The 27,103-nt window shown below is 43.5% G+C and overlaps 1 protein-coding gene and 1 long non-coding RNA gene across 2 annotated transcripts in view; one reads left to right on the forward strand and one right to left on the reverse strand.

The window, feature by feature from the left end:
• Positions 1–27,103, forward strand: part of SEC24D (SEC24 homolog D, COPII component) — a 425,192-nt gene that overhangs the window by 275,988 nt on the left and 122,101 nt on the right. Inside the window, exon 11 of the mRNA XM_078675943.1 lies at positions 21,045–21,169. Within this exon, the coding sequence (XP_078532069.1) occupies positions 21,045–21,169 (125 nt within the window). The remainder of the gene's footprint in view (positions 1–21,044; positions 21,170–27,103) is intronic.
• LOC144818476 (uncharacterized) lies at positions 5,861–6,447 on the reverse strand. Its single transcript, XR_013607113.1, has 2 exons — positions 6,349–6,447; positions 5,861–6,066 (listed from the first exon to the last, which is right to left on the reverse strand). It is a non-coding gene; the product is annotated as an uncharacterized LOC144818476 (long non-coding RNA).

The following is a 27,103-nucleotide window of genomic DNA, read 5'->3' on the forward strand; positions in this document are numbered from 1 at the left end:
CCCTCACAGAGTACTTCATGTGAATAGGCTCAAAGCATTTGTTGACAGGGAAGGACATGGGCTTGCTCATGGCCACAGATGAGGGGCAGGAGGAAGAGAGTGACCCTCTCCCAGACCTGCTCACTCAGAACCCTGATGATGGGTCAGTAGATGGTGTAGTCTTTTCTGACAGCCTCTCTGAGCATCAACAAGAGGATTGTAAGCAGGTCCTTCAATCCTTCAGACAAATGTTTTCTCTGACCCCCAGTCAGACAAACTGGTGCACACATGAGGTGGACACTGGAGACAGTCTGCCTATAAAGAGTAAAATCTACAGGCAACCTGACCACGTCAGGGACTGCATAAAGACAGAAGTACAAAAGATGTTGGAGTTGGGAGTCATTGAACCCTCAGAGAGCCCTTGGGCTAGTCCTGTAGTTCTAGTGCCAAAGCCTCACACCCAGGATGGTAAGAGAGAGATGAGGTTTTGTGTAGACTACAGGGGTCTCAATGCTGTCACTAAGACAGGTGCCCACCCAATACCTAGGGCAGATGAACAGATAGACAAGTTGGCTTCTGCAACTTTCTTAAGTACATTTGACCTAACAGCTGGTTATTGGCAGATCAGGTTAGCTGAGGATGCCAAGGCCACGACAGCATTTTCTACCCCAGGAGGTCATTACCAATTTGTGGTGATGCCCTTTGGTTTGAAAAATGCACCTGCCACTTTTCAAAGGTTGGTGAACCAAGTTCTCACTGGGTTGGATGACTTTTGTGCAGCATATCTAGATGATATTGCTGTCTTTAGCTCCACCTGGGAGGATCACCTGATCCACCTGAGGAACGTTTTGGAGGCCCTGCAAAAGGCAGGCCTCACTATCAAGGCTACTAAGTGCCAGATAGGGCAGAGTCAGGTTGTGTACCTGGGCCACCTTGTGGGTGGAGGCCAGGTTCAACCATTGGAGAGCAAGATACAGGCCATAAAGGACTGGGCTCCTCCAACCACCCAGACACAGGTCAGAGCTTTCTTGGGCCTGTCTGGTTACTATAGGAAGTTTGTCAAGAATTATGGGTCCATTGTGACACCACTTAATGACCTGACAAGCAAGAAAATGCCAAAGAAAGTTCAGTGGACAGTTAGCTGTCAAAAGGCATTTGATGACCTAAAGCAGGCCATGTGTACTGCACCTATTCTCAAGAGTCCTGACTACTCCAAAACCTTCATTGTCCAAACAGATGCATCTGAGTTGGGTGTGGGAGCTGTTCTTTCTCAACTGAATATTGATGGTCATGACCAGCCCATTGCTTTTATAAGCAGAAGGCTGACCCCTAGAGAGAAACGTTGGTCAGCTATAGAGAGGGAGGCCTTTGCTGTGGTTTGGGCCCTGAAGAAGCTGAGGCCCTACTTGTTTGGAACTCACTTCAAGATTCAGACCGACCATAAGCCCCTCTTATGGCTAAATCAGATGAAGGGTGAAAACCCCAAACTTCTTAGGTGGTCCATTTCCCTACAGGGGATGGACTTTACAGTGGAGCACAGACCAGGGACTGACCATGGCAATGCAGATGGTCTCTCCAGGTATTTCCACTTAGAACAGGAAGACTCACCTGGTCAAGGTTAGTTTAATGTCCCTAAGTTTGGGGGGGGTTATGTAGGAGAGTGGGGTCTGCAATCCTATGGTCACCCCAGATTTTTGCTTTTTGCTTCACTGGTTTACGACTTTCCCTGGCTGTGGGCCTGCTAATCAGACCCACAGCCTAGCTGTTCTCTCTCTAAATTGACAACCATGTACCTTAGGTGCATTTACCAATTGGTACTGGGCCACCTTATCAGTCCCTGTACAGTATACCTTAGGTATCCAGGGCATAGGTGTACCCAGGGCCTACCAGGGGCTGAAGCATGTATTATGCCACCCCTGGCTGGCCAGCTAAACAGACACAACTGGCTGCACGACAGCTGGGGCAAGGTGGTGTAATCACCCTTTGCTTTAGATATAGTTCCCTATATTTAAACCTAAAATGGACACATATATTCCTATCAGTCACTCCTATGGAAGGCCTTATCAATCCTGAAGGCAGAGTGCTTGGAATTATGTGAGATGGTGCTCTGGCATGAGCTGAGCCCGTTTGCAGCTTGCGGAACCAAGTCCTAATAGCTGTTCCATGATAACGCTATACCATATACTCTTAAGTGCATTATAATCCTCGCGGTTAAATGCCAGCTCTGGTATAACATTATCAAAACATGTCGAGTAAGGTGTCATACGATTTGGAATACTACCCCCTCGCCAATTCTGGCGACGGGGGTAGCATTCCAACCAGGGACACAACATGTATGTAACTGAGAACCCCGGTTAAAGTTAACTCGAGCCTTGGCATCACAAAATGGATGCTGCCACCACAGACACAAGTCTGACCTCCTGCTGCTGGGAGTCCTTCCAGCGAGGGCGGCTAGGACAAAGGGTTTCCTGCCTTGGGAGGTGCTAGCACCACCCCAGACAGGATTTTGTGTATTGGGTAGGATAGGCCTGAAAGGAATGAGACATGCCCGGGGCACACAAGGTGTCCTGTGCATACACCGGTTCAAACCAGTTGCTGGGGCATCACTGCCCCAGCTCTGGCGGGAAACCGGACAAAGGATAGGGGGTGTAGCCACCCCCCTTCCTGGTCCCACCCAGGGGAGGGACCTAGTCAGTAGTGCAGCCCCCTTTAGCAGGATAAAGGTAGGAGCTGGTCCCATTCCAAATTAGATTATCCTGAACTATTCAACAAGAAGAAACTCTGGCCTTCGACGTTCTGCTCCACAGAAGACTGAAGAATCTCCCTTTTGGGCAAGGAGTGTCCACCCTGCACAAGCAGGCACCATCAAGCGTCCAGCGGCTTCCCTTTGTCGTCTTCCCTCGAGGATCCAGACTTCAGAGCCCGACGAGACCCGGATTCCCAGACCTCTCCGACCTCAACCCACATCTGCAGCAAAGCTGAGACCCGTGGGTGCGACGAGACACGTGGGACCAGCCATCTTGAAGAAACTGCACTTCGCTTCCAGCACGACTCCCGAGGTAAACTCGACCAAGTGCTTTGGGGACTGAGAAGCCCCAGCCCCGAGCAGCCCCTGCACCGAAGATCAGCCCTCCAGCATCCACGAGATCTGCGTGGGGCCCTTCTGCTTGTTTGTTGCTCAACGCGTTGTCTGGTCACTTGCCGGCTGGCTAGTGGCCTCCTAGACGACGAACTTTGAAATCTTTGCTGCTGGTCTGGTTGCTCCAGACTGGCCCTTGCTCCCTTCCAAAAGAGGGGCACCCCGGGCTCTCCTAGTCCGCACCAGACGCTTTCTTCACTCACCGCGTGGATTGCCTTTGCCAAGGCCTGTTGACGCCAATTCCGGATCCAACACCGCCGACAGCGAGAGCCTGCGTGGGACAGCTCGTGCCTCCATCCTGGTCGTCGAAGACACCTCCTGGTCCACGTGGCTGCAGAGTCAAGCGTCCACTCTTCACCTGATCGCGACGACGACATCTGGTTCCTTCCTGGTTCCACTCCAGTCACTGGCTAGTGACTGTGAACATTGTCCCCTCTGCTTTCAGGTCTCCTTCTTCACCAATCCACCCTTGGATTGCACCGGACATCTTCCTCCTGGTCACCTGCAGCATCTTTTCTTTCAGGCTCCATTGACTTCAACGCGAGAACCCGACGCACTTTGACACCTATGCACCCGCGGCCCGTGGGTGAGGTAACGAGAGCATTTCGGTGCTCAAGGGTAGTTTAACTGTCCTAGTGTCAAGTTCTACAGTCGTTTTAGTCCTACCTAGTCAGGATTGTCCGTACTCACCTTTAACTTGAACTGTACTGTCCATAGACGTTGTTACGCATCTCACGTGTGAGTTCACACTCTGCACACTCGTTCCGTGGGCCTCCTATTACTTGCCTAGTGTTAGTGTAGCGTGGTCCCAACGATCCTACAGCCTCTGGACAGCTCCATTCCTTCTATTGACTTTCACATTCCACTTACTTAGTATATGGTTTGTCGTGCCCCTAGGGCACCATTGTAATTTTGTGCAACTTATCGTATTTTTCGTAAGAGATTGTCATGTGCTTAGCCCTCTGACCTCATAAAGAGTTCAGAGGTGTTTGTTATTAATAAATATACTGTTTATTTTCATAACAACCTGTGTGGTGTCCTTTCATCTGGTATTCAAGGGATTATATTGTGGTAAAACAGCTGGCTTCACATGCCAAAAGAGTTTAGCCTAAGCCTGCTTTGTCCATGCTACCATTTGGATAGCTGGTCTATAAGGTTGACTTACAACCAATCACCATAAGGGTTGTTTGGACTGATACAAGGTGATCACTAGAACTAGTGAGCATCATATATCAGGCCAACTTCTCACAATCATTTTGCCTGGTGCTTCAAAGTTCATTCTTCTGGCTTTAGTTCAGGAGGAGCAATGCAAACAAAGGATGACTGCGGAAGGGTACTTGTAAATTCCATTTATATAGCGCTTGCTACCTATAACAAGGCAGGAAGATAGAAAGGCAGACAAACAATATGATTCTGAATCGGCGGTAGAGGCAGACAGGGGCATACAGACAGAGAAGAGACAGGAAGATAGAAGGAAAAACACACAGCAACAATCAGGACAGTATGCACTGACCCACTCCGGCACAAACCCTTGGCATCCAGTGAACAGTACCACAGGATGGGTCTGTGAAAGAGGACAGTCTGTCACTGACCCACTGTGGCACAAACCATTAGGCTGTTGGTATTATAAATGACATTGTGTTTTATTTATGTTTCCTTTTTAAAACATAAATAAAAGGCACTGTCATTTACAATGCGAGAGTTTAAGCTATTCGCATTGTAAATAACAATGCCATTCATCTGTTTCAAAACCAACACATAGATAAAAGGTTTGTCATTTACAATGTCAATAGCTCAAACTTTTGCCAATGCGAGACCTATTGCATTGCAAATGCTTGTTATTCTCTACCTGTCAACTCTCCCACATTATGGAATTCCGTCCAGTGTAGAAGTTGTGCGTTGGAAGTCATTCTCTCCCTTTAGTCTAGGCGATTGCTACTTTCTTCCCTGGTGTTAAGCTATCTTGTGAAAATAGATCTCCTGATGAAGCTGACAGCTGTCATTCCATACTTTAAATTTTGGGTCTGTGACTCCTGTCTTAGTCTTCACTTCTGTGGATCTTTTCCCTTTTTGACTACCTTCCCTTGGAAGTCGCTCTGGGATAATTTTTAGTTTTTTGGAGATCAAGAACAGTAGGTGAAGAAGGCCACTTTTGTGTAATTTCTCTCCAATGTTGACTGAAGCTCTCCTGGGGTCCCCTTCCTGCTGTGATCCCCTCTTGCTCTTTAATGTTTACGAGAAACCACACTCTCCGTCGTCCTAAGGCAGATGGCACTCAGATCCCGAATCACACGCAGCTTTGCCTGATTGTCCTGAATCTATCTCTTTGTAGGTGAAGCATGAAAGATGACGAGTCATATAAACCGTCACGTGCTGAGAAGGAGCTCTCTTTGTTGGATCCACATAGTCTTTTTTTTAAACACCTTCTGATCAAGATCTGTGCAAGTAATGTTCTTAATTGGCGAAACAGGAATTTGTGGCAAGGTCCCTACATGAGTCACAAAAATGATCTCTACTAGTACTGCGTACCTTGTTGTTCTAAACAATACCAATCACACAAATTGTGTTACCTACGTTGGTGTATGTGGGAATTAGAATTTCACCAGAATAGAAACACACTGTGTTATCAACTAGCTATATACGTCATATACATATTTATACATAGAAACAATAAAAACTGATAAAAACTACAATAAAATAATTGATACGTGAATAATAAGAAAAAGAAAAAGGGGAGATATGTTGTGCAAGTTGGTACAAAATTTATTTAGACATATTATCGATTTTGTTATTGTCACTGGTTAACTCATCACTTAATATAAGTACATTCAAATAACACTTTATAAAAAACATCAAAAAAACACAATCATTAAAAATGTTCATCAGAACAAAGGTCGACGCAGCGTTTCGGTTGTGGGTTTGAATAAAAACCTTCTTCAGGACCAGTTCTACGAAAAAACAGACAATTAATATTTTATATCTGCATGATATCTATTTTGTACAAGTCAGCACCAACAACATCTTTATCCCATTATATACATTTTTCTCACAGAATCCCTCAGTGTCTTATTGAACACATTATCTTCAAATTACACATCCTCAACTACGCAGGTTACACTATTGGTATTGTTAAGAAACAGAATCTTGGGGTACGCTCTACATCATAGCTATAATAGCTACTTGGGATTTATCAATCTCTATAGGGTATATACAACCAAATGGATGGTTACCTGAGGGTATTAAAATTCCTCTGACTTGGATCAGTCAAGCAGCATATTAGGTGATGAAATGAAGAATAGATTCAATCTCAGTGCGTTATATGTTCATAAATCTGAAATCAGATGCATTTGTTATTGTTCTACGGTGTCATTTAATTACACCTATAGGCCCTCAACGTTCATACAAAGAGCACATAGACATATATACCTTGACCGAGTTTAACTCGGATTGGAGCTTGTATGATAGGAGCCACCAATGTCCTTACATGTGGAAGATGAGGTAAGGCTATAATAAAATCAAACAAAGTACAAAACATCGTTGGAATATATAAAGTGTATCTTCGTTAAAAAAACATTTTAAGCTATGTTATCAAGTCGCTTACCCAAATTTGAATAATGGCAAAAACGATGTAGCCGCAGACTTCTAACTTGTCGCTTTGGGCACCGTAATTTTTTGGGGGTTGACCTCCCACTATGATAAATGAAAATAAAAAATGAACAAATTTTTATTTTATAATTTTAGACTAGCGATTTTATTAATAGCTAAATCGTTTATTTATGTGCAAAGTAGGCTTTGTTTAGTAGCTGAACTGTCTGTAGACGTAGTCCACGATATATACGCGGGATTTGCCTTTTTAGTTGATGCCACTCTCGTTGTTCTAAGTCACATGCATCAGGCAATTCAATGCAGTGTCACAAAAACAGGGCTGTAACATTGTTTAAAAAGTACCCCTCGAGATTTATAATTTCTATTGTATGTTTGAGGGCGTTATAAACGCAAGACGAGTCTGAATCTAAAATCTCCGAGCTTACCCGTTCACTAATAATAACAACACACCGGCGGGTTGGCGTTGGAAGACAGACTAAGTCTATTGCATGTTTGAGGGCGTTAGAAACGCAAGACGAGTCTGAATGTAAACTCTCCGAGCTTGCCCGTACTCAAACAATACCACCCCGGCGGGTTGGCGTTCGAACACAGACTAAGTCTAAGCCCGTAAGATATACGAGCCGGACTGGTATTCATGCAATGAAACGGTTTAGGACCGTGCTTACCTTCTCAATCAGGGTCGGCCTCCCTGCTCCTATCGATACAGCGTTTCCGGCGTCTTAATCACGCGATGACGGGCATGGTTACATTTCAGGTCTTAAGTACTAGACCGATCCTGATAGGGTATTGGAAGATGTCTCCTCATTGGTTCACACCAGGTCACATGATGCGCTGCTGATGTTGTACAAACTTTATTAAGTCACTTGGTAACAGCGCGTTATTGCTGCCAGTGTTAGTGTCAGGTTTATCTGACATTAAAAAAGCTAAATGGAGTCATTTTATCTAGTTACGCATTGTGGAATCGAATTGAAATATTAATCGCCGTTTATTAAATCACTTGGTAACAGCGCGTTATTGCTGCCATTTTATCTAGTTACGCAATGTGGGGCGACTTGAAATATTAATCGCCGTTTATAAGACAAGTCTCTACGCTGTGTGGAAAAAAGGAGAGAGATTGGTCCATAAAACAAATAAATAATTGTGGAACTTGGCAGTAACGAATTGCCAGCATCTTTCATTAGCACCAGCAATTATTGTCTCAATTATGTCCATGTCCAAAGGTTACCGCACTCTCCATTTCTTTATAATTATATCCAACATGCTAGAGCGCCAATCTTAGTAGTCAGGGGATTTTTGTACTACTACTCACTCATTGTTTATACATCTTGAGATTGGTGTTCAAATGGCAAACTTTTTTTACACGATATTTTGAATTTAGTACAACTCCACTTCCAGTATTATACGCCCAGGGAATATTATACTGTATCAGACTTCTTTTCACAAGTTATTTACTTGTTATACAATGCGTTCCCAGTCTTCTCTAGTGTTGAGACCTGACCGGACACTATTAAAGGTGGACATGTAATATTGCTCACGTTTTTTCCTTTTCTGTGTCAAATCTCCTCCTCTTGCATTGATGGTAACTGTTTCCAAGCAACACCATTGCAGATCTTTCACTTCATGGTTTGCTGTTTTCCAGTGGTCCGTCAATGGGGCCCCACTCCTACCTGTCCGTAATGCAGATTTATGTTCATTGATCCTAATTCGGATCTCTCTCGATGTTTCACCGATGTAGATCAGATCGCACGGGCACTTAATTAGATATACTACATTTTTAGTCCGGCAGTTCATGAATTTATTGGGTCTGGCTACTGCATCCTTTATTTTAATGATATTTCCACGGATGATGTTATTGCAGTTGCCACATGAAGAGCAAGGAAAAGTTCCAGTAGGGAACGGGGCATTGTCTATACTTTGTTGTTTATTAGTCTGAACATCTCTATAAGTGTGTACCAGACTGTTACGAATTGTGCGATTCCTACGGAAGGAAAAAATAGGTTTGGGAAGTCTATTTTGTTGCTTATCGTTTATGAGGTGCCAGTTCCTGTTTATTATATTTTTGAGTTTATTACTCACTGAATTGAAGTTAGTCACAAAGGTGATTGGTTGAGAACTATTGTTCTTTTTAACTTTAGGGGTTAACAAACTCTCTCTATTGTAGTACTTTGCCCGTTTATATGCGTGGCGTACTAGTCTCTTGGGATAGCCTCGGTCAATGAGTTTAGATTTTAAGACCTCTGCATGTTTCTCAAAATCTTTCATTATTGTACAGTTTCTTTTCAACCTCAGAAACTGCCCGAAAGGGATGTTGTTCACCTGACTTGGGGGATGGTTGCTTTCATATCTAAGCATGGTATTCCTATCAGTTGGCTTAGTATATAATTCAACATTTAGGTGGCCATCAGTGTGTTTTATAATGAGATCCAAGAATTCACAGTATTGTGTGTCTCTGTGTGACGTGAATTTTAAATTCTCATCGCCTAGGTTCAACCAGGAGATAAATTCACCGAGTGTCTCGCTAGGGCCACTCCAAATGAAAAAAACATCATCGATGTAGCGCGACCACATCGAGATGTTTTCGAAGAAAGGTGATATGGAATTGTATATATGCTGTTCCTCAAATTGTGCCACATAAAGGCATGCCAGGCTCGGAGCACAGGTAGCCCCCATGCTGGTGCCTTTGGTCTGTTTAAATAACTCCTTGTTGAACAGAAACAAGTTGTTCTTGAGCACTATTGTTACACAATCTATAATAAATTGTTCATGGGCAGTATGATCGCGATCTTCCGTCTTAATCACTGATTTAATCATATCTATTGTTGCATTTTGTGGAATGTGCGAGTACAATGCCTCGATATCCAAAGTAACTAGAATCTGATTGTCTGGATTAAAATCAAGTCCTTCCAATTTATGAATGATTGCTGCAGTGTCTTTGATGTACCCCTTTTGGGTGACTACTATAGGTTGCAGGAATATATCCGCATACTTGCTGAGTGGTTCAGTCAAGGAACCAATGCTCGACACAATGGGCCTCATTGGTGGGTTATTGATGTCCTTGTGGACTTTGGGAAGCCCATAAAGGGCGGGGATGGTGGGGTTCTGGTTGTTAAGAAAAAGGTATTCATCTTCACAGATGACGTCGTCATCTTTGGCATATTTTAAGAGGGCGTCTATACGGGTTTTAAGATCTGCCCATTCATTTATGTGTGCTGGTCTGTAGTGCTCTATATTTTGTAACAGACATAGCATCCTCTTATTGTAGTCCAGAGTGTCCATGACCACAATGCCTCCCCCTTTATCTGCTGGCTTGATGGTCACTTCCACTTTATTCTGTAATTCTCTCAAAGCCAGCGTTTCCTGTTTGGACAGATTATGATTTGTCTAGTGTTTGTGTTTTAAAAGATCGTCCACGCTCCTATCTACACTGCGTTCAAAGGCTTCTATGTCTTTAGACACGGTATTGATATTCGGTGTCCAAGATGATTTTTTCTTGAGACCAGACTTGTTCTGTCTTTCCTGTCTTACTTTTATTGTTTATTGGACTTAATTGGCGAAAAACATCGTTTGCTAAAAGTTTGCTGTTGATGTTAATCCTTACATAAACTTCACACCGGGCCCGGGTACGAGGATCCACATCCTTTATGCACACGGTCTTTTTTTTGTCTTATTGAGCAACATCAGCTCATGCTTGACTCTATAGTAAATTATCAACCTAGTTGTAGCAATACTTTCTATATTAGTCAGTGACCCATGAACTACAGTTGCCTTCGTGTGTACAAAATGCATCCATATGCTTTAACTTTTTTCCTCAAGCTCTTCGGAATCAGGCCCAGAATAATCTATTCTGATTTTGCTGCACTGGTCCCAGTTGAAGGTTTAGTTTCCAGCATCTAATCGGTTACATGGCCTTGGCCCAGCTTTGTCTCCAGATGCACATTTGCTGGTGGTCTCTCCTCTAGGTACTCAGGCCAAGCTCCACAAGGTTGAGATTCCCTCCTTTTGAAGTTCCACCGACTCCCCCGCAGAGGACAGCTGGAGCGTGCAGCCTGCTTTTCACCCATTCTTGCTCAAGCACTGGGTCTCTTCATGTTTCCAATTGACAATATCCACTCAGATCGCGTGAAGCACGTGCCCTTTGGGGTGGATACACAGTGTTTTGTTTTAGTTATTGTAACTTGTACTAAGAGGAGCCTCGACGTTTCGCTGAAATCATTCGCCTGTATAATTTGTCTCGATTCGTCTGATGCTGCTTAGACATGCTTAGCCGGATCAGGGAAGTGTAACGAGGAGTCTCGACATTGAGTGTTCCGTATTCTTGTGGAAGATGGACGGAGAAGCCCTCTGCCGCCCTCTAGTGTACAAGTTAGGTCGTTCTTCTCGCTCAATGGCTCCTAGGTTCAGCGTTTTGCCTATAAAGGGAATAGCCTAAATACTGTTAACGGCGCACAATATTCCTTCTTCCAGTTTGCAAAGTTTGTTACCAAATAATACCTTTCATAGTTGACGCTCATGTTATTGCTTTCAGAAGAACGATAGGCTGACAGGGTCATTTCTGTCAGATTTTAACCTTTGACCTGCAAGGTACAGACGTATAGCTCTGCTGCACGTGCTTTACCACACACAGCTTCATGGCTTCTGCAATATCGCAGCTCACTGGTTAGCCTGGATGCAACAAGTGATTAAAGGAAAATAGACAGGAGATGCTGGTGTACACCTCCTCATGCTCACTGTGCCATGGAACCAAGGAGCGCTTCACTGATGACCCACAAATAGGCCAAAACCTGCTTGCGGTTGCTTGTACTCGCGTCCGGAAGACATGTGGCCTGGCAATTCGGGCTGAACTGTTTCTATTGGGGAAAAGCCAGTGGCCTGATATAGATCTTTGTGACAAAGTAACCCATCCACCAAGATCTAAGTCAGGCCCGTCTAATTTGTATATAGCGCCTCTGTCGAGAAGGACAGTGAGGAACAATAAGGACTAGTATGCAGTCTCCAGTAATTACAGGATGTTAAGGTTAATGCAGGCATTCTGCCTATCTTTTTTGGTTTCCGAGTAACCGGCCTTAAGTGCGGCCAGTTTGTCTCATCATGGTTCTCTTGCTCACTTTCCCATTGGAGTCAAGGTGCACCTTACTGATGACTCTCGAATAGGCCATTATGCTCTTGGGTTGCTTGTGTTCCTATCTGGAGGGGACCTAGACTTGCATTCTGCACTGGACTGTTATTTAGGAGCAGGACTAAGTCGGTGTTGCATATGGCTGGTCTCTGTATAAAAAGGCACAGCAAGCCCCAAAAAAGGATGGACTGAAATGTCCGATTCATTTGATGTCCATCTATCACTTTATTCTTTTTTTGGTGTGCATCTCATGGCAGTTTACTCTCCTTAACGTCCTCAACCCCATTCCTTTTCCTCTCACTTAGTTTTTGTTGAAATCTACCCCTGAAACACAAACCCCATACCTTCTAAACTAAAGCGATTGCTGTTTTGTTTTCCGCCGCTGCCTCACTGCAAGTCCTATGCTTTGGCCACTCCACCTTTCCGGTAGACACAGCAACTAGCATCACTGCTTTATCATCCTGCCAACTATGACCAGTCAAGAATGTTGAGGTAAAAGTACTGTATGGAGAGTGGGCAGGCTGTTACTTCTAGGACGAAAAATGTGTGATCAAAGTAATCTAAATTACAGATAAGTAATCTAAGCATTTCACCTCGAAACATCAAAGTTAATTTGTGTATTGACCAGTTGGTTCTGTAGGTAGCTTTCCATCCCATTGTGCGCAAACGTTCAAGTCATTTGAAGCAGGCTTTCACTTTATCTAAATAAAACATATTTCTTTGTTCAGCTTTTTCTTTGAGCTAGTAAAATATTGGTGCCATATCCACACAGTTCCAAAGGCCACCAAACAAAATGTCCATTCCACACTTAAAAAAGAAAGTCGCTAAAGCGAGGTTTGCAAATCCAGTTTAGAAGCCTGAATTACATTGTGACCCTCTACATATACAGAGCAGTATTCCCTTTTTTTTAGTCTTATTAACCCGATGGGTTGGATGTCAAAATATTGAGGTCCGTTATATCGAGTTACACATATATCAACTCCATAATATTAACTGCTGTACAAAGTGTCTAGTTACAAATGGGTTTAGAGCTACTTTTGGTAACCCCATGTCTGCCTACTTTTTCAATAAGCTGGTAGTCAATTTGTGGAGTCAGTATAAGTACGGGTTGAGATTAAAAACTCAGTATTTCGGTAGAACATCAGTACAACATTTTGAAGGACTATCCTGCCAAGGCTGGCTGGTTTCCACACTTCCCATGTAGCTTGTAAGAGTGGGCAATAGAAGACCATGTTACAGTTCTCAAGTAGAGACGCAGACATTGTCTTTTGGCTCTTGTACAGTGGACATTAGTCGATTATTGAAGACTGTCCTAGAAGAAGATTGTGAAGGATAGCTGAAAAGAGCATAATTTTTCGAGAGATAATTTGGCTGTTTCCTGGATTCTAATTAAAGTTTTGGGAAAGTCCTCGAACGTAGAAGGAGAACTGATGGACTTTTGTGTTTTGAATGGGGATACAATGTCCTTCTTAAGCCATTTAATTTAATACTACCTGTCTTTGGCATATGAGACAAAAGCAGGGATAGCTCTTCTGTAGTCATGGATACGTTTGTTATTATATTACGCATATTTCAGAAGATATTACTCTTTCACCCATCCCTACACAAAATAGACATTGCACATGGAGCAGATATCAAACCTTCACTAAAATATTGAACAGGAGCAATATGGGTTGCAGAGTTGAGAGCTTCCCTGGCACTGAACTTGTTCACACAAATGGATAACCTGCAGTATCCACAGTTGTTGCAATAAAAGTGGAAATAATTACACATGTTTTTTTGGATTTATAATGCATATGCAGCGTACATTTAATGTATCTGTTGAACACCATAGAGCAGGCTACATCCGGAATGATTTAAATTAAATAGCATATTCCTTTATGACTAGTGCACTTAGAACATTTCATTGTTTAAGATATGTTTACACTGCTCTCCAAGTACAATTGAACAAAAGCGAATTATTGGATGTGTTTATTACCATGATTGTGAAATGATTGCATTTATGGATGTAATACACCATGATGTTTGTCGTAAGCAGACATTTTTAGTTTTCGCCTGCCCAGCGCTGTGCTAGTAACATATTTTGTATTAAATAGATCTTAAAATTGGCTTACATTCATTGCTTTTTATTGGTCCCTGTGCCTGCAACTTTCCTCTGTTTCTATTGGCTGTAGCAAAGTTTCGTGTTTCCTCATGTTGTTGCACTTGATTGCTTGCCTTATCAGTTTCCCACTGCTGAAGTACTGTTTCCATCCACTTTTGGGGCACTTTTTTTTTATGTGTTCCCTGCACAGCGCTTGCGCCATGCTCGTTTACCTAATCTCCCCTGCACAGCGGAAATCATTCTCCCCCTGGCTGCACACATTTTAAGCGTGCATAGCACCTTCGTTTTTTTGCTCTCATTTATTATTACATGAGGCTTGGAACGCATCGTGCTCCAAGCCTCGGTTTCAGCCCTGAACCCTACCCTCCACAAAGCCTCAAAGTTTATTTTTCATTTTGCACATTCAGTGGCACAGATCATAACTTTCACATTCGATACAGGTATGATGTCACTCCAAACTCTACAGATATTCAAATGAACCTCACTAATAAACTAACTTGGACGATGCTGAGGAAACAGTCCTCCGCATTTGCACTCATCTGATACGCAGTTTTAGTGTTTTCTCTGCAGCTCAGTTTTTAATTTCTTTCATTTATTGCTCCAAGCCTCACTTTCTTCCCTGAGCACCGCCCTCCGCAAAAGCCTCAAAGTTTATTTTTCATTTTGTGCGCTCAGTGACTCAGACTATGGCTCTCACGTTCGCTACAGGTAAGATGCCTTTTGCATTACAATTGTGCTTAACATCAGAACCAGCAGTTTCTTCAAACATGCTTCTTGTGTGCATGGATGAGCAGATGGGGTGTGGAGTAGAGAGTGGGTCAGGACATTTTGTACATTTAGAGCTACGTACCCGTGGATTGTGTTACGGATCATGAAAATATCAATTATTTAAATGTATTGCGGTGTTTCATCCTTCCATGTGGAGGTACAGGTGTGAAATGAGGACACAATAGCAGGTTTTGTTGCAGAGCCTTCTCACTTACATATTTGTCACGTATGGTAAGGAGTCCTGTTCCATAATTATCCTCTGCTTGCCATTGTTTGTGGCATATGAGAGTCAAGAACCCCGAGCTCCAGGCTTTTGTTAAGCAGACCACTTGACGGTCTTTTTAGGGCTCGGCCTACGTCACCACGAAGTGGGGCGGAGCTCCGAGCTCCTTTTTGTTAAAGAAAAAAAAAAGTTTCTTTAGGGCTCGGGAAAGAAACATTCCTTAGTGCGCGAGCTTTTTTTATTATCTGAATGGTGATTGGTCGTCGCGGTGCTGTTTTTGTAGTAGTCTTGATGCCATAGGGCATTAGGCGGCCATGTTGGCATTTTCTGTGCGGTTACGCGCACGGCAGACTATTAATCTTAATTAGGAGCTGTCAGAGTGCACGTGTAATGCAATCCAGATGGTCTGAGCGGTGATCGCGTTCAACGTAAAATGACGAGAGGAGAGGCAGCAGGCGAGCCTTACAGAAGATGACTCATACATGCTCGTCCACACTGTAGTTCTTGTGTTTCCTGAATACTCTCATTTCCAAAGGGCGCCATTTCCTTTTTTTCCTCGCACGCTGCGCTGCACTATTTTTGTCTGTGGTTTAAAAAACGGGGTTTAAAGCCGTTTTATTATAAAACATTAAAGCTTGAGTCGGCCCTGCAGGTAGCACAGACACTTCAGCATGGAATGTATCATCACACCAGTTTACATGACACTTTTCAGCGTTTCACACTCAGATAACAGCATGGCGGGCAATGTGCAAGCGGGGGCGCCCTTCAGTGCGTGGGCAGGGTCACAGCACAGCGGCGTTTGACGTGTCCTTCGCCCCTCACAACTGGAACGACTGGAGGGTGTTGCCTTATGATGATCCGATTCATACCTTGATCGCGGTGTCAAACTTGGCTATTCTCTCTTCTCAATCCTTCCCCCGGCCCTAACACTGGTCCACCCCCTCGGCAATGATGCCCACTTCACTTGACAATTGCCTCCGGGCGGCCCCTTTCGGCAACAAGTGGCCTCAAGCAAGGAACCTGTTGCAGGACAAAGAACAAAAGCCCGAAGGAAAAAAGATCACGTTGCCGGGGCTTGGAAATGTGAGCGCTGAAAGTCGCAGGTAAAGGTGAGCGTTGCATGTGATAGTGAGTACGCCGTCGCCTCTAGCATGGGCACACTTCGCTGGCAGTGCCACACTAATATAAATATGTTGCCCCCCACCCTTGCAACGTGACCAGCAGGAGGGGCCGCCTCGCGGTACAAAAAGCATTGTTCTGTTTAGGTTACTTGGGGGCGATTCCTTGCGGCGGCAAAACCAGGAATAACAAACCATGGCGCCTTGCTAAACATAGAAACTGCATGACATTTTTATTCCACTTTTCAGGTCTGTGAAATTGCCACAGGCAGCTGCCTGCAGAGATAAAGCGTGTTTGGCGGCGCTATATTTATAATAACGGTATATGAGCAACTGGAAAATGGATGCAGCTTCCGCCCGCGGGGACTGCTCCAAGCTCGTCCGAGAAGTGGGGAAAGCCCTATATTCCACGGGCTCCTTCCAGTGCCACGCGGCAAGCGTGATATTTACAAGAAAGTGTGGGCAACCCTGTCTGCTCTTTGGCACCTGTGACAAGCTGCAGGTTTCACTTGACATCAAAATACGCAGTTACGGTTACCAGGCCCTAGAAGGCAGCAGAAGGAAAATTTACAAAACGATGATGATGTTGAGTCACAACTGTCCCCTCACGGGGTGGGCGCACAGAGAGAGGCCCTGCACAGCTTACACAAGAAGTGCCCCCATGACACGCGAATCACTCTAGCTCGTGCCAGGTGTGCACCATTCACTATAGGTGGATATAGTGCACATATGTGCACATGCTACAGTAATTCAATGTGAGGTTTTTGTCACCTAATTATGCTGCAGGGTTACCTACATTATGCAGCAAAAGTGCAAATTATATGTCTAATTCTGTCAGTATCATTTGTATCAGTTTGATATCTATATATATATATATTTCTTAAATGTTATAGTGCTTCAACTGCATAGTAGAGCACACATTTGCAACAGTTGTACAGAGTTGATGGAGCATTTGATTTCTCACAATTTAGAGGTAGGGGCTGTGCTACTTTGATTGATTATATTTTAATATTTCCCCTAGAGGACTTTTTAATGGACGCCAAAGTGGTTTCCACAGACCATGGTGATCACAACCCGATTGAAGCAGTATTTAAACAGTTCCCTAGGCCTGAGTATAAAATTGAGTGTGGAGCAAGGAACCTGGCGCCCTCAACAGATAAATAACAATTTGTATGGCGAGTAATTGATTCTACAGAATTGTTTTATAAGGTGGTCAGGGAAACCCTTTTTAGGGCTCGGCCTACGTCACCACGAAGTGGGGCGGAGCTCCGAGCTCCTATTGTAGAGTAGAGTAGAGTAGTGAGTAGAGTAGTGAGTAGAGTAGTGAGTAGAGTAGTGAGTAGAGTAGTGAGTAGAGTAGTGAGTAGAGTAGTGAGTAGAGTAGTGAGTAGAGTAGTGAGTAGAGAGGTGAGTAGAGAGGTGAGTAGTGAGTAGAGTAGTGAGTAGTGAGTAGAGTAGTGAGGTGAGTAGAGTAGTGAGTAAAGTAGTGAGTGCAGAGTAGTGAGTAGAGTAGTGAGTAGAAAGTAGTGAGTAGAGTAGTGAGTAGTGAGTAGAGTAGTGAGTGGAGAGTAGCGAGTAGTGAGTAGAGTAGTGAGTAGAGTAGTGAGTAGAGTAGTGAGTAGAGTAGTGAGTAGAAAGTAGTGAGTAGAGTAGTGAGTGGAGAGTAGTGAGTAGAGTAGTGAGTAGTGAGTAGTGAGTGCAGAGTAGAGAGTAGTGAGTAGTGAGTAGTGAGTAGTGAGTAGTGAGTAGAGTAGTGAGTAGAGTAGTGAGTAGAGTAGTGAGTAGTGAGCAGAGTAGTTAGTAGTGAGTGCAGAGTAGTGAGTAGAGTAGTGAGTAGTGAGTAGAGTAGTGAGTGGAGAGTAGCGAGTAGTGAGTAGAGTAGTGAGTAGAGTAGTGAGTAGAGTAGTGAGTAGAAAGTAGTGAGTAGAGTAGTGAGTGGAGAGTAGTGAGTAGTGAGTAGTGAGTAGTGAGTGCAGAGTAGAGAGTAGAGAGTAGAGAGTAGAGAGTAGTGAGTGCAGAGTAGAGAGTAGAGAGTAGAGAGTAGAGAGTAGAGAGTAGAGAGTAGAGAGTAGTGAGTAGTGAGTAGTGAGTAGTGAGTAGAGTAGTGAGTAGAGTAGTGAGTAGAGTAGTGAGTAGTGAGCAGAGTAGTTAGTAGTGAGTGCAGAGTAGTGAGTAGAGTAGTGAGTAGAGTAGTGAGTAGAGTAGTGAGTAGAGTAGTGAGTAGAGTAGTGAGTAGAGTAGTGAGTAGAGTAGTGAGTAGAGTAGTGAGTGCAGAGTAGTGAGTAGAGTAGTGAGTGCAGAGTAGTGAGTGCAGAGTAGTGAGTAGAGTAGTGAGTAGTGAGTAGAGTAGTGAGTAGTGAGTAGAGTAGTGAGGTGAGTAGAGTAGTGAGGTGAGTAGAGTAGTGAGTAAAGTAGTGAGTGCAGAGTAGTGAGTAGTGAGTAGTGAGTAGTGAGTAGAGTAGTGAGTGCAGAGTAGTGAGTAGAGTAGTGAGTAGAGTAGTGAGGTGAGTAGAGTAGTGAGTAAAGTAGTGAGTGCAGAGTAGTGAGTAGAGAAGTGAGTAGTGAGTAGTGAGTAGAGTAGTGAGTAGAGTAGTGAGTAGAGTAGTGAGTAGAAAGTAGTGAGTAGAGTAGTGAGTGGAGAGTAGTGAGTAGTGAGTAGAGTAGTGAGGTGAGTAGAGTAGTGAGTGCAGAGTAGTGAGTAGAGAAGTGAGTAGTGAGTAGAGTAGTGAGTAGAGTAGTGAGTAGAGTAGTGAGGTGAGTAGTGAGTGCAGAGTAGTGAGTAGAGTAGTGAGGTGAGTAGAGTAGTGAGTAAAGTAGTGAGTGCAGAGTAGTGAGTAGAGAAGTGAGTAGAGAAGTGAGTAGAGTAGTGAGTAGAGTAGTGAGTAGAAAGTAGTGAGTAGAGTAGTGAGTGGAGAGTAGTGAGTAGTGAGTGCAGAGTAGTGAGTAGAGTAGTGAGTAGTGAGTAGAGTAGTGAGGTGAGTAGAGTAGTGAGGTGAGTAGAGTAGTGAGTAAAGTAGTGAGTGCAGAGTAGTGAGTAGAGAAGTGAGTAGTGAGTAGTGAGTAGAGTAGTGAGTAGTGAGTAGTGAGTAGAGTAGTGAGTGGAGAGTAGTGAGTAGAGTAGTGAGTAGTGAGTAGAGTAGAGTAGTGAGTAGTGAGTTGAGTAGTGAGTTGAGTAGTGAGTGCAGAGTAGTGAGTAGAGTAGTGAGTAGAGTAGTGAGTAGGACATCACAGGCATCAGCTGTGCAAGCTTCTTACACTCACAAGGAGACCACAGGCAGCTGAGGTGCAATCATCTCCCACTCACAAGAACGACATCACATGCATCAGCTGTGCAAGCTTCTTACACTCACAAGGAGACCACAGGCAGCTGAGGTGCAATCTTCTCCCACTCACAAGAACGACATCACAGGCAGCAGCAGTGCAAGCTTCTCACACTCACAAGAAGGACATCACAGGCAGTAACGGTGCAATATTCTCACACTCACAAGGAGATCACTGGCAGTACACACCACATGAACACACTCCATAACACATAGCAATAATACCTTGGCATTTACAATGCCATTAGCTCAAACTCAAATAAATCCGAGCCCAATTGCATTTCTAATGCTTGTATTAATTTGTTCCCTCTGTTAATTTAAGGAGCTGGTTTATATGTGTTAACTTTTTGTTAAGCAGACTGCCTGAATGCATTTGCCTAGAATATTCGGGTTAAAGTAGGGATCTTAGGTAGAAATGTCCACATGTTCCCCAGATCCGGAAAATGCTTCCTGCTCATTTGGAATGAACACACGATCGGCCTGTCCTTGTAGAGGCATACAAGTTAAATCGTTTTAAATACGGGACAGATAGTTGAAGCCTGTTAAATTGTGAACACTTCTCAAGCATCCAACATGTTTCCATATCTGTCTAGGATTGCACAGTATGCGTGTGGGCATTATGTGCCAGCAAGACTTTGTTAAATCTTTTTTTTAGGTCTCAATAAAGAGGGAGAAAGTTGTCCCTCAGAGCCGCCTCATCTACAAGCAGGCCCTCACTGCTCATGAAAGCATATTAGACTTTTTATTAGTTAATTGTATCATTGCCTTCTGAATGGATCGACACTTAGTTGTAGTGTAAAGCGATCACTGCTTGTGTGTTCTTGTTAACTGCCCAATGTGTAGAGCTTTTTATTAATCACAGGCAAAATCGATGCTTTACCAATGCTTTTTTCTAACTAGCACCCTCAGTATGCTTTAGGGTTGCCACCTGGATCCAGTTATCTAGGCACCACATTGCAGTCCTGGATTCTCATTTGACAAGCTGCTACAATTAACGTAGCATAACATGCGTTCTGGGAGTTGTAGGCATGAGTTGTTTCCATTCAACCATTTGGACTGACACATTTGATTAGAACGACTTGTAAGCGCAAGTCCCAGGACAACAAATATAGTGCCATAAACGACGTGGAGCTGGTGGCAAATATAGTCTGCATGTGTGGACATGGACTGCTAATGTTCCTTCTGTATGCATCGCTGAAGCAGTCAGATCATTTTACATTGAGTCTTTCGGGCACTTCTTGTTTGCTAGGTCTTGCCCCGGCCCCAGGCGTGTAGATATCTTTGGTGCAGAGGCGGCAGTGTCACTGGAGCCCAGGACTGTGAGGAACTCACTACACACAAATTACAGCTATCTTTTACTATCCAGCCAGTGGGTGTGGGTGACATTTTCCTTGCTTGCAAAGCATCTTATGCCACTAACTGATCTTGCATTCCCTGATCCAGTGCCATATTCAATTGTTCAAAGGGCCCACCAGAGGCACACCTTAAGGGTCTGGCAGCTGCTGTTGGATGTAAGTCACAGCAGACGATGCAGAGAGATTGTTCTGTCTGTGCTAAATGAAGCCATATGTGAAACACCAGGGAACATGTTTATCTTCCAAATTAGGATTGCAGATTTAAGGTTTATTCCTGCTATCTCCATTAATACAACACTTGTTTATGTTTCTACAGCAAAACAAACCTCCAAATCCACCAGCCTTCATTTTCATGATAGACGTGTCCTACAGTAACATCAAAAGCGGCCTTGTTCGGCTGATATGCGAAGAGCTGAAAACTCTGCTTGATAGACTTCCAAGGTAAAAAAAATTAATGGTGTCCCAGCCGATGTATGTCCATAACTTATTTTGTGCATTCTTTTATATTCTGTGTTTTTTATAGTGCCATATGCATCCATTTACAGCCACTTTAAATCGCTCAATTTTGATGTTTATTTTTTTATTTTTTTAATCAATTTTGGAAATTACTGAAAACTGTATAAATGCCTCCTCAGAGCACTAGATGAGTAAAGGAGATGAGGTGCAAGAAACAAGACACAGGCCTTGGTCGAAGTGTTCTGCTGATATGCAGATAGTCCATGATTATCGACCATAGGCCAGATGGAAATTAAGTCCATAGCAAGCAAAGCAATCGTGAAAATATCAGCTGGAGGGAAACGCCTTGAATTTAAAACCAGTTGGCAATGATCAGTCTTGGACATCTGACTGGTTTCGGGAAGGACATGGTGATCAACAGAAGGCTATACTAGATCATTCAGATTCAGACAATTTGCTGAGCGGAATTGGTGTGCTTTAGCATTTTCCCCGAACTTCACAAAGTTTCTACTGAATCTCAAAGAGGGCTAAAGAGCTCAAGAAGACTGAGTCTTGTACTTGGAGGGTTTTGCCACCAAATTGTTTGAGTTTTTATTGAGGTTTCAACAATAGATTTATGGAACCTATTTTCAGGCATCATAAACCAAAGGAGGGAATGATGAAAGGTTTCAAGAGATCCTCATCAGTTCCCCACTTCAAAACATTATGCTAAGGCTGCCCTGACCAGACTCCATTGGCTGCCAGTGAAGGAGAGGATTAAGTTTAAGACTCTTTGCTATGCCCACCGCATTGCTCAGGACAAAGGTCCTGAGTACTTAAAAAATCTCCTCACTATACACCGTCCGACCCGGAACCTAAGATCATCTGGCATGATGCTATTTAAACTCCCCCGAATCGTCAGGGCCAAAATGGGAGGAAGATCTTTTAGGTATTTAGCCTCTAAACACTGGAATGCGCTCCCGCTCCACCTGCGGATGGAGCCATCTGAACTGAGATTTCGGACAAAACTGAAAACTTATTTGTTCCCCAACATGTAATCCTCCCTTAAGTTTCCATTTCCACAGCTCCTCTGGATCTCTGTATTGTATCAGCAGTTAGCGCGGGGACACACAGTTCTGTGCAGCCAGGCGCTTTATAAATGTTTTAATATTATTATTATTATTATTATTTTATTATAATTTAAAGGATAGGACTCCTTAATCCTGAATTTGAGTCAGCTCGACTCACAAGATCAGTCTGTCATTAGAACCTCGCTATGGGAACCCCCAAGGTTTTGTATAGGGATCTTCAACTACTGGATATCCAGGGGCATGCTTCATTTTAGGACCCCTCGCTCAGTCAGGCAGTACTACTGGATGGGCTCTACCATTTTTTGGAAGCGGTTTTTAATGCAGTGAGAACAGAGATTGTGGTTAAAATTATCTAGGGTGTAATCCAAAGAACAACAATACTTTATTGTTGGTTACCCTGGTAGCATTAAAAACCCAGATTGCAAAACATGTGCTTTGATGTGATGCTGCAAGGCAATTGAGTACCTCTGCATCTATGATCTACATGTTACAGCTTAGGAATCGCCGTTACGGATTGGATGGCCTTTTTCAGGACCTCAAATCTCTAAGCAGTATTAAGTGTGAGATAAGCCCCCTACATCAACTTCGGTGAGTTACACACCATGCACATATTCATGTCTTGTTTGACCCATTGATCACCCTAATCATGGTTTATTCAATGGTTTATTCAGTGCCCCATGGGTAGCACTGGGGGCCCCGCTCTGTAGTCACAAATTCATAAAGATTTGCACTACACTGGGAAACCTATCACAGCTAGCAGTGCTCTCCAATCAATGGGTCACCCTACGAAAGTAAAAATGCATGTATGTGTGCATGGTGTGTTCTAATCTAGCAAGAAATTACAGTTCGTCAAATGCTGAAGCGTTGACAGTGTTAAAAGATGCTAAGGTGTTTCTGTGTTGGGAAATCCCAGCTATGCCTGCGGGATGAGATAATATTGCATCTTCACAGTGGGTAAAAGATAGCAAAGACCACTCAACGGCTATTTAGATGCAAAATGAGATGGTACTGCTAGTCATATCTTTAAAGCAAACAAAAAAGAGGGCCCCTGAACAAACAAATACTAGGCAGAAAAAGCAAGGGAAAGAATGCAATAGAGCAAAACGAGAAAACTGCCTGGTCTATTTAGTTGGCGGAATATCTTACCATAATCTAAGGATGCTTAAACAGTCATCTAGGAGTAATAATGTGTGTCACAGTGCGTGTGTATATATATATATATATATATATATATATATATATATATATATATATATATATATATATATATATATATATATATATATATATATATATTGTGTGTGGATCCGCTATATTGATGATCTATTTATCATCAATAGTGGAACAGAAAGATCAGCTCAGGATTTCATCAATCCACTGAACACCAATGATTTGAATTCGACATTTTCAGGATAGATTAGTAGAACATCTGTCTATTTCTTAGACCTACATTTCTTTGTATCCGATTGGAAACTTTGTACCACATTACTTCGTAAGCCCACGGCTGGCAATTCAATCTTGCATGCCAGCAGCTGCCACCTGGATAAATTGAAAAGCAGCATCCCCTATGGGGAACTGCTAATAATAAAAATAAACTGTTCACTGGACTGTGACCTCCAGGTGGCGGCTGCCGAAAACATGTCAAGATTCCATGTCGGAGTATACTCAGAAGCAACCCTAATGAATGCAAAGAAGAAGGTAGACACTAAATTGAGAGCAAATCTGATTAGTGGAGCATTCAATGGAAGGAGGAAAAGGTCTATTAAATATCACAATTCATTGAGTCAATGCAGGATGATCACTGATTTCTCCAATAATGTCAATAATATCAGAGCTAATGAGGAAGAATTGGCACATTTTTAAAGCTGATCTGATCTTAGTGGAAAATCCTTCTAAGGTTCCCCTACTTACCTTCAGGAGGAACAAGTCAGTTAAGGACCATCTGGTACAGAGCCCCTTCGTACAAGAAAAAAAGACAATCATGCTTCAACTCTGTAAAAGGCTTTTTCCCATGAGGGAAATGTAAGGCCCGCAGATTCAGACGTAAAGTATCAACTTACACTGTACCAGGACTCCAGAATCGGAAAGTAATAAAAAAATGTATGAACTGTAACACCAGTTACACTGTATACTGTCTTGTATGTCCGTGTGGACTTCGATACGTCGGCAGTATCATCCATCCGACTAAAATACGGATTCTTGACCATCTCTGAGCTATTGCCTCCAAGGATAGAAACTATCCAGTGGCCAGACATTTTGAAAGTTGAGATATACTCTAGACCTACAATCGAAAATTCCCTATGGGTTAAACAGTGGAGAGGAGCTGGCAGTACATATCTGACTCAGAGTTGAGGAGGAGGACCGCAGATGTCAGCATTCTGAATTAGTATGGTACCTTTGTAAATATGTATATAGAAAGTTAGATAATGAAATTTTGGTCACCTTGATTTCTCTTTTCTTTTGTTTATGTGTACATTCATTAGTATGGTGGAAGAGGTAGGAATTGAATTTAGCGCCATTATCAACCTTGATCAAGTGAGGATAAGCTGATTATTGGCAGAATAACGAAAGTGTCCTTGATACGCAAATCAATGAAATGTTGTGAAGATATGTACATAGTTATATGCCAATCTAGGATGTTAGAGTATTTTGTGATCATGATTGAATTCTTCGCAATGATTATAAATTACAATTTTGTGTTTATTTTGACAAAATGTAAATTTACTTCTACATTGACACAAGCCCATCCAGGGCAAGATGAATTTCAAATTTTGAATTTTTAATCAATTAAATAAATGAATTTGCGTTGTGGGACTGCAATAATGGGTGTGGTATTGCATGTTCTAAGATGGGCGAAATAGTTTTAACAAGGTTGTTAGTCCCTTGTTGATTTTGTTACCTCGCAACCACCAATGAATTAGTGATTGTATTCAATGGCGTTGTCTCCGGCTGCCGCTTTGTATTGAGAAAGGCAGTCGCCGAAACTCGCCTTGTGTGTGTTCTGTGCCAATAAATATGGTCAGTAAGTCGCCCGCGAGTGCGATACATGTGTTCAACGTAGCCATGATATATATATATATATATATATATATATCATCAAACAAAGTCTGCCCTTTTGAATAAAGCCTCACAGCCACAGGTTGTATTTCAGCCATTTAATCAGGATGTGAACAACAGCCTCCAAGTAAAAACGATGTCCTCCAGATTCAAACGCCCGACGCGTTTCGTGCTTCCTGAGCACTTGGTCACGGGCTGGGATTTGAAAGCAGTTCAAGAGTCAATTGGCACCCCCTGTGTTCAAGTACCATGCCCCAGTGGGCGTGACAGCGAGCGCTGCCTGCTGGTCTTTGTAGTGCCAAAAACGTATTACTCCAGTGAGTGGCTCGTGAAGTGCAAAATAATCCATCAAAAATTAAAACCTCAGTGGGGTGAAGACAAACGTCTTAAACTTGAAAGGCTGCAGAGTAGCGTCAGCATCCAGGCTCCGATGGCCCTCCAAAGTGCTGGCGTCATCAAACACCAGCGGAGATCCGCAGCGCGGCGGGGCTTCATTCGCGACCGAGCCTGGCCGCTTTTAATCATCAAACAAAGTCTGCCCTTTTGAATAAAGCCTCACAGCCACAGGTTGTATTTCAGCCATTTAATCAGGATGTGAACAACAGCCTCCAAGTAAAAACGATGTCCTCCAGATTCAAACGCCCGACGCGTTTCGTGCTTCCTGAGCACTTGGTCACGGGCTGGGATTTGAAAGCAGTTCAAGAGTCAATTGGCACCACCTGTGTTCAAGTACCATGCCCCAGTGGGCGTGACAGCGAGCGCTGCCTGCTGGTCTTTGTAGTGCCAAAAACGTATTACTCCAGTGAATGGCTCGTGAAGTGCAAAATAATCCATCAAAAATTAAAACCTCAGTGGGGTGAAGACAAACGTCTTAAACTTGAAAGGCTGCAGAGTAGCGTCAGCATCCAGGCTCCGATGGCCCTCCAAAGTGCTGGCGTCATCAAACACCAGCGGAGATCCGCAGCGCGGCGGGGCTTCATTCGCGACCGAGCCTGGCCGCTTTTAATCATCAAACAAAGTCTGCCCTTTTGAATAAAGCCTCACAGCCACAGGTTGTATTTCAGCCATTTAATCAGGATGTGAACAACAGCCTCCAAGTAAAAACGATGTCCTCCAGATTCAAACGCCCGACGCGTTTCGTGCTTCCTGAGCACTTGGTCACGGGCTGGGATTTGAAAGCAGTTCAAGAGTCAATTGGCACCACCTGTGTTCAAGTACCATGCCCCAGTGGGCGTGACAGCGAGCGCTGCCTGCTGGTCTTTGTAGTGCCAAAAACGTATTACTCCAGTGAGTGGCTCGTGAAGTGCAAAATAATCCATCAAAAATTAAAACCTCAGTGGGGTGAAGACAAACGTCTTAAACTTGAAAGGCTGCAGAGTAGCGTCAGCATCCAGGCTCCGATGGCCCTCCAAAGTGCTGGCGTCATCAAACACCAGCGGAGATCCGCAGCGCGGCGGGGCTTCATTCGCGACCGAGCCTGGCCGCTTTTAATCATCAAACAAAGTCTGCCCTTTTGAATAAAGCCTCACAGCCACAGGTTGTATTTCAGCCATTTAATCAGGATGTGAACAACAGCCTCCAAGTAAAAACGATGTCCTCCAGATTCAAACGCCCGACGCGTTTCGTGCTTCCTGAGCACTTGGTCACGGGCTGGGATTTGAAAGCAGTTCAAGAGTCAATTGGCACCACCTGTGTTCAAGTACCATGCCCCAGTGGGCGTGACAGCGAGCGCTGCCTGCTGGTCTTTGTAGTGCCAAAAACTTATTACTCCAGTGAGTGGCTCGTGAAGTGC

Source organism: Lissotriton helveticus, chromosome 2_1 (genome assembly GCF_964261635.1).
Source record: "Lissotriton helveticus chromosome 2_1, aLisHel1.1, whole genome shotgun sequence".
Taxonomy (NCBI): Eukaryota; Metazoa; Chordata; class Amphibia; order Caudata; family Salamandridae; genus Lissotriton; species Lissotriton helveticus.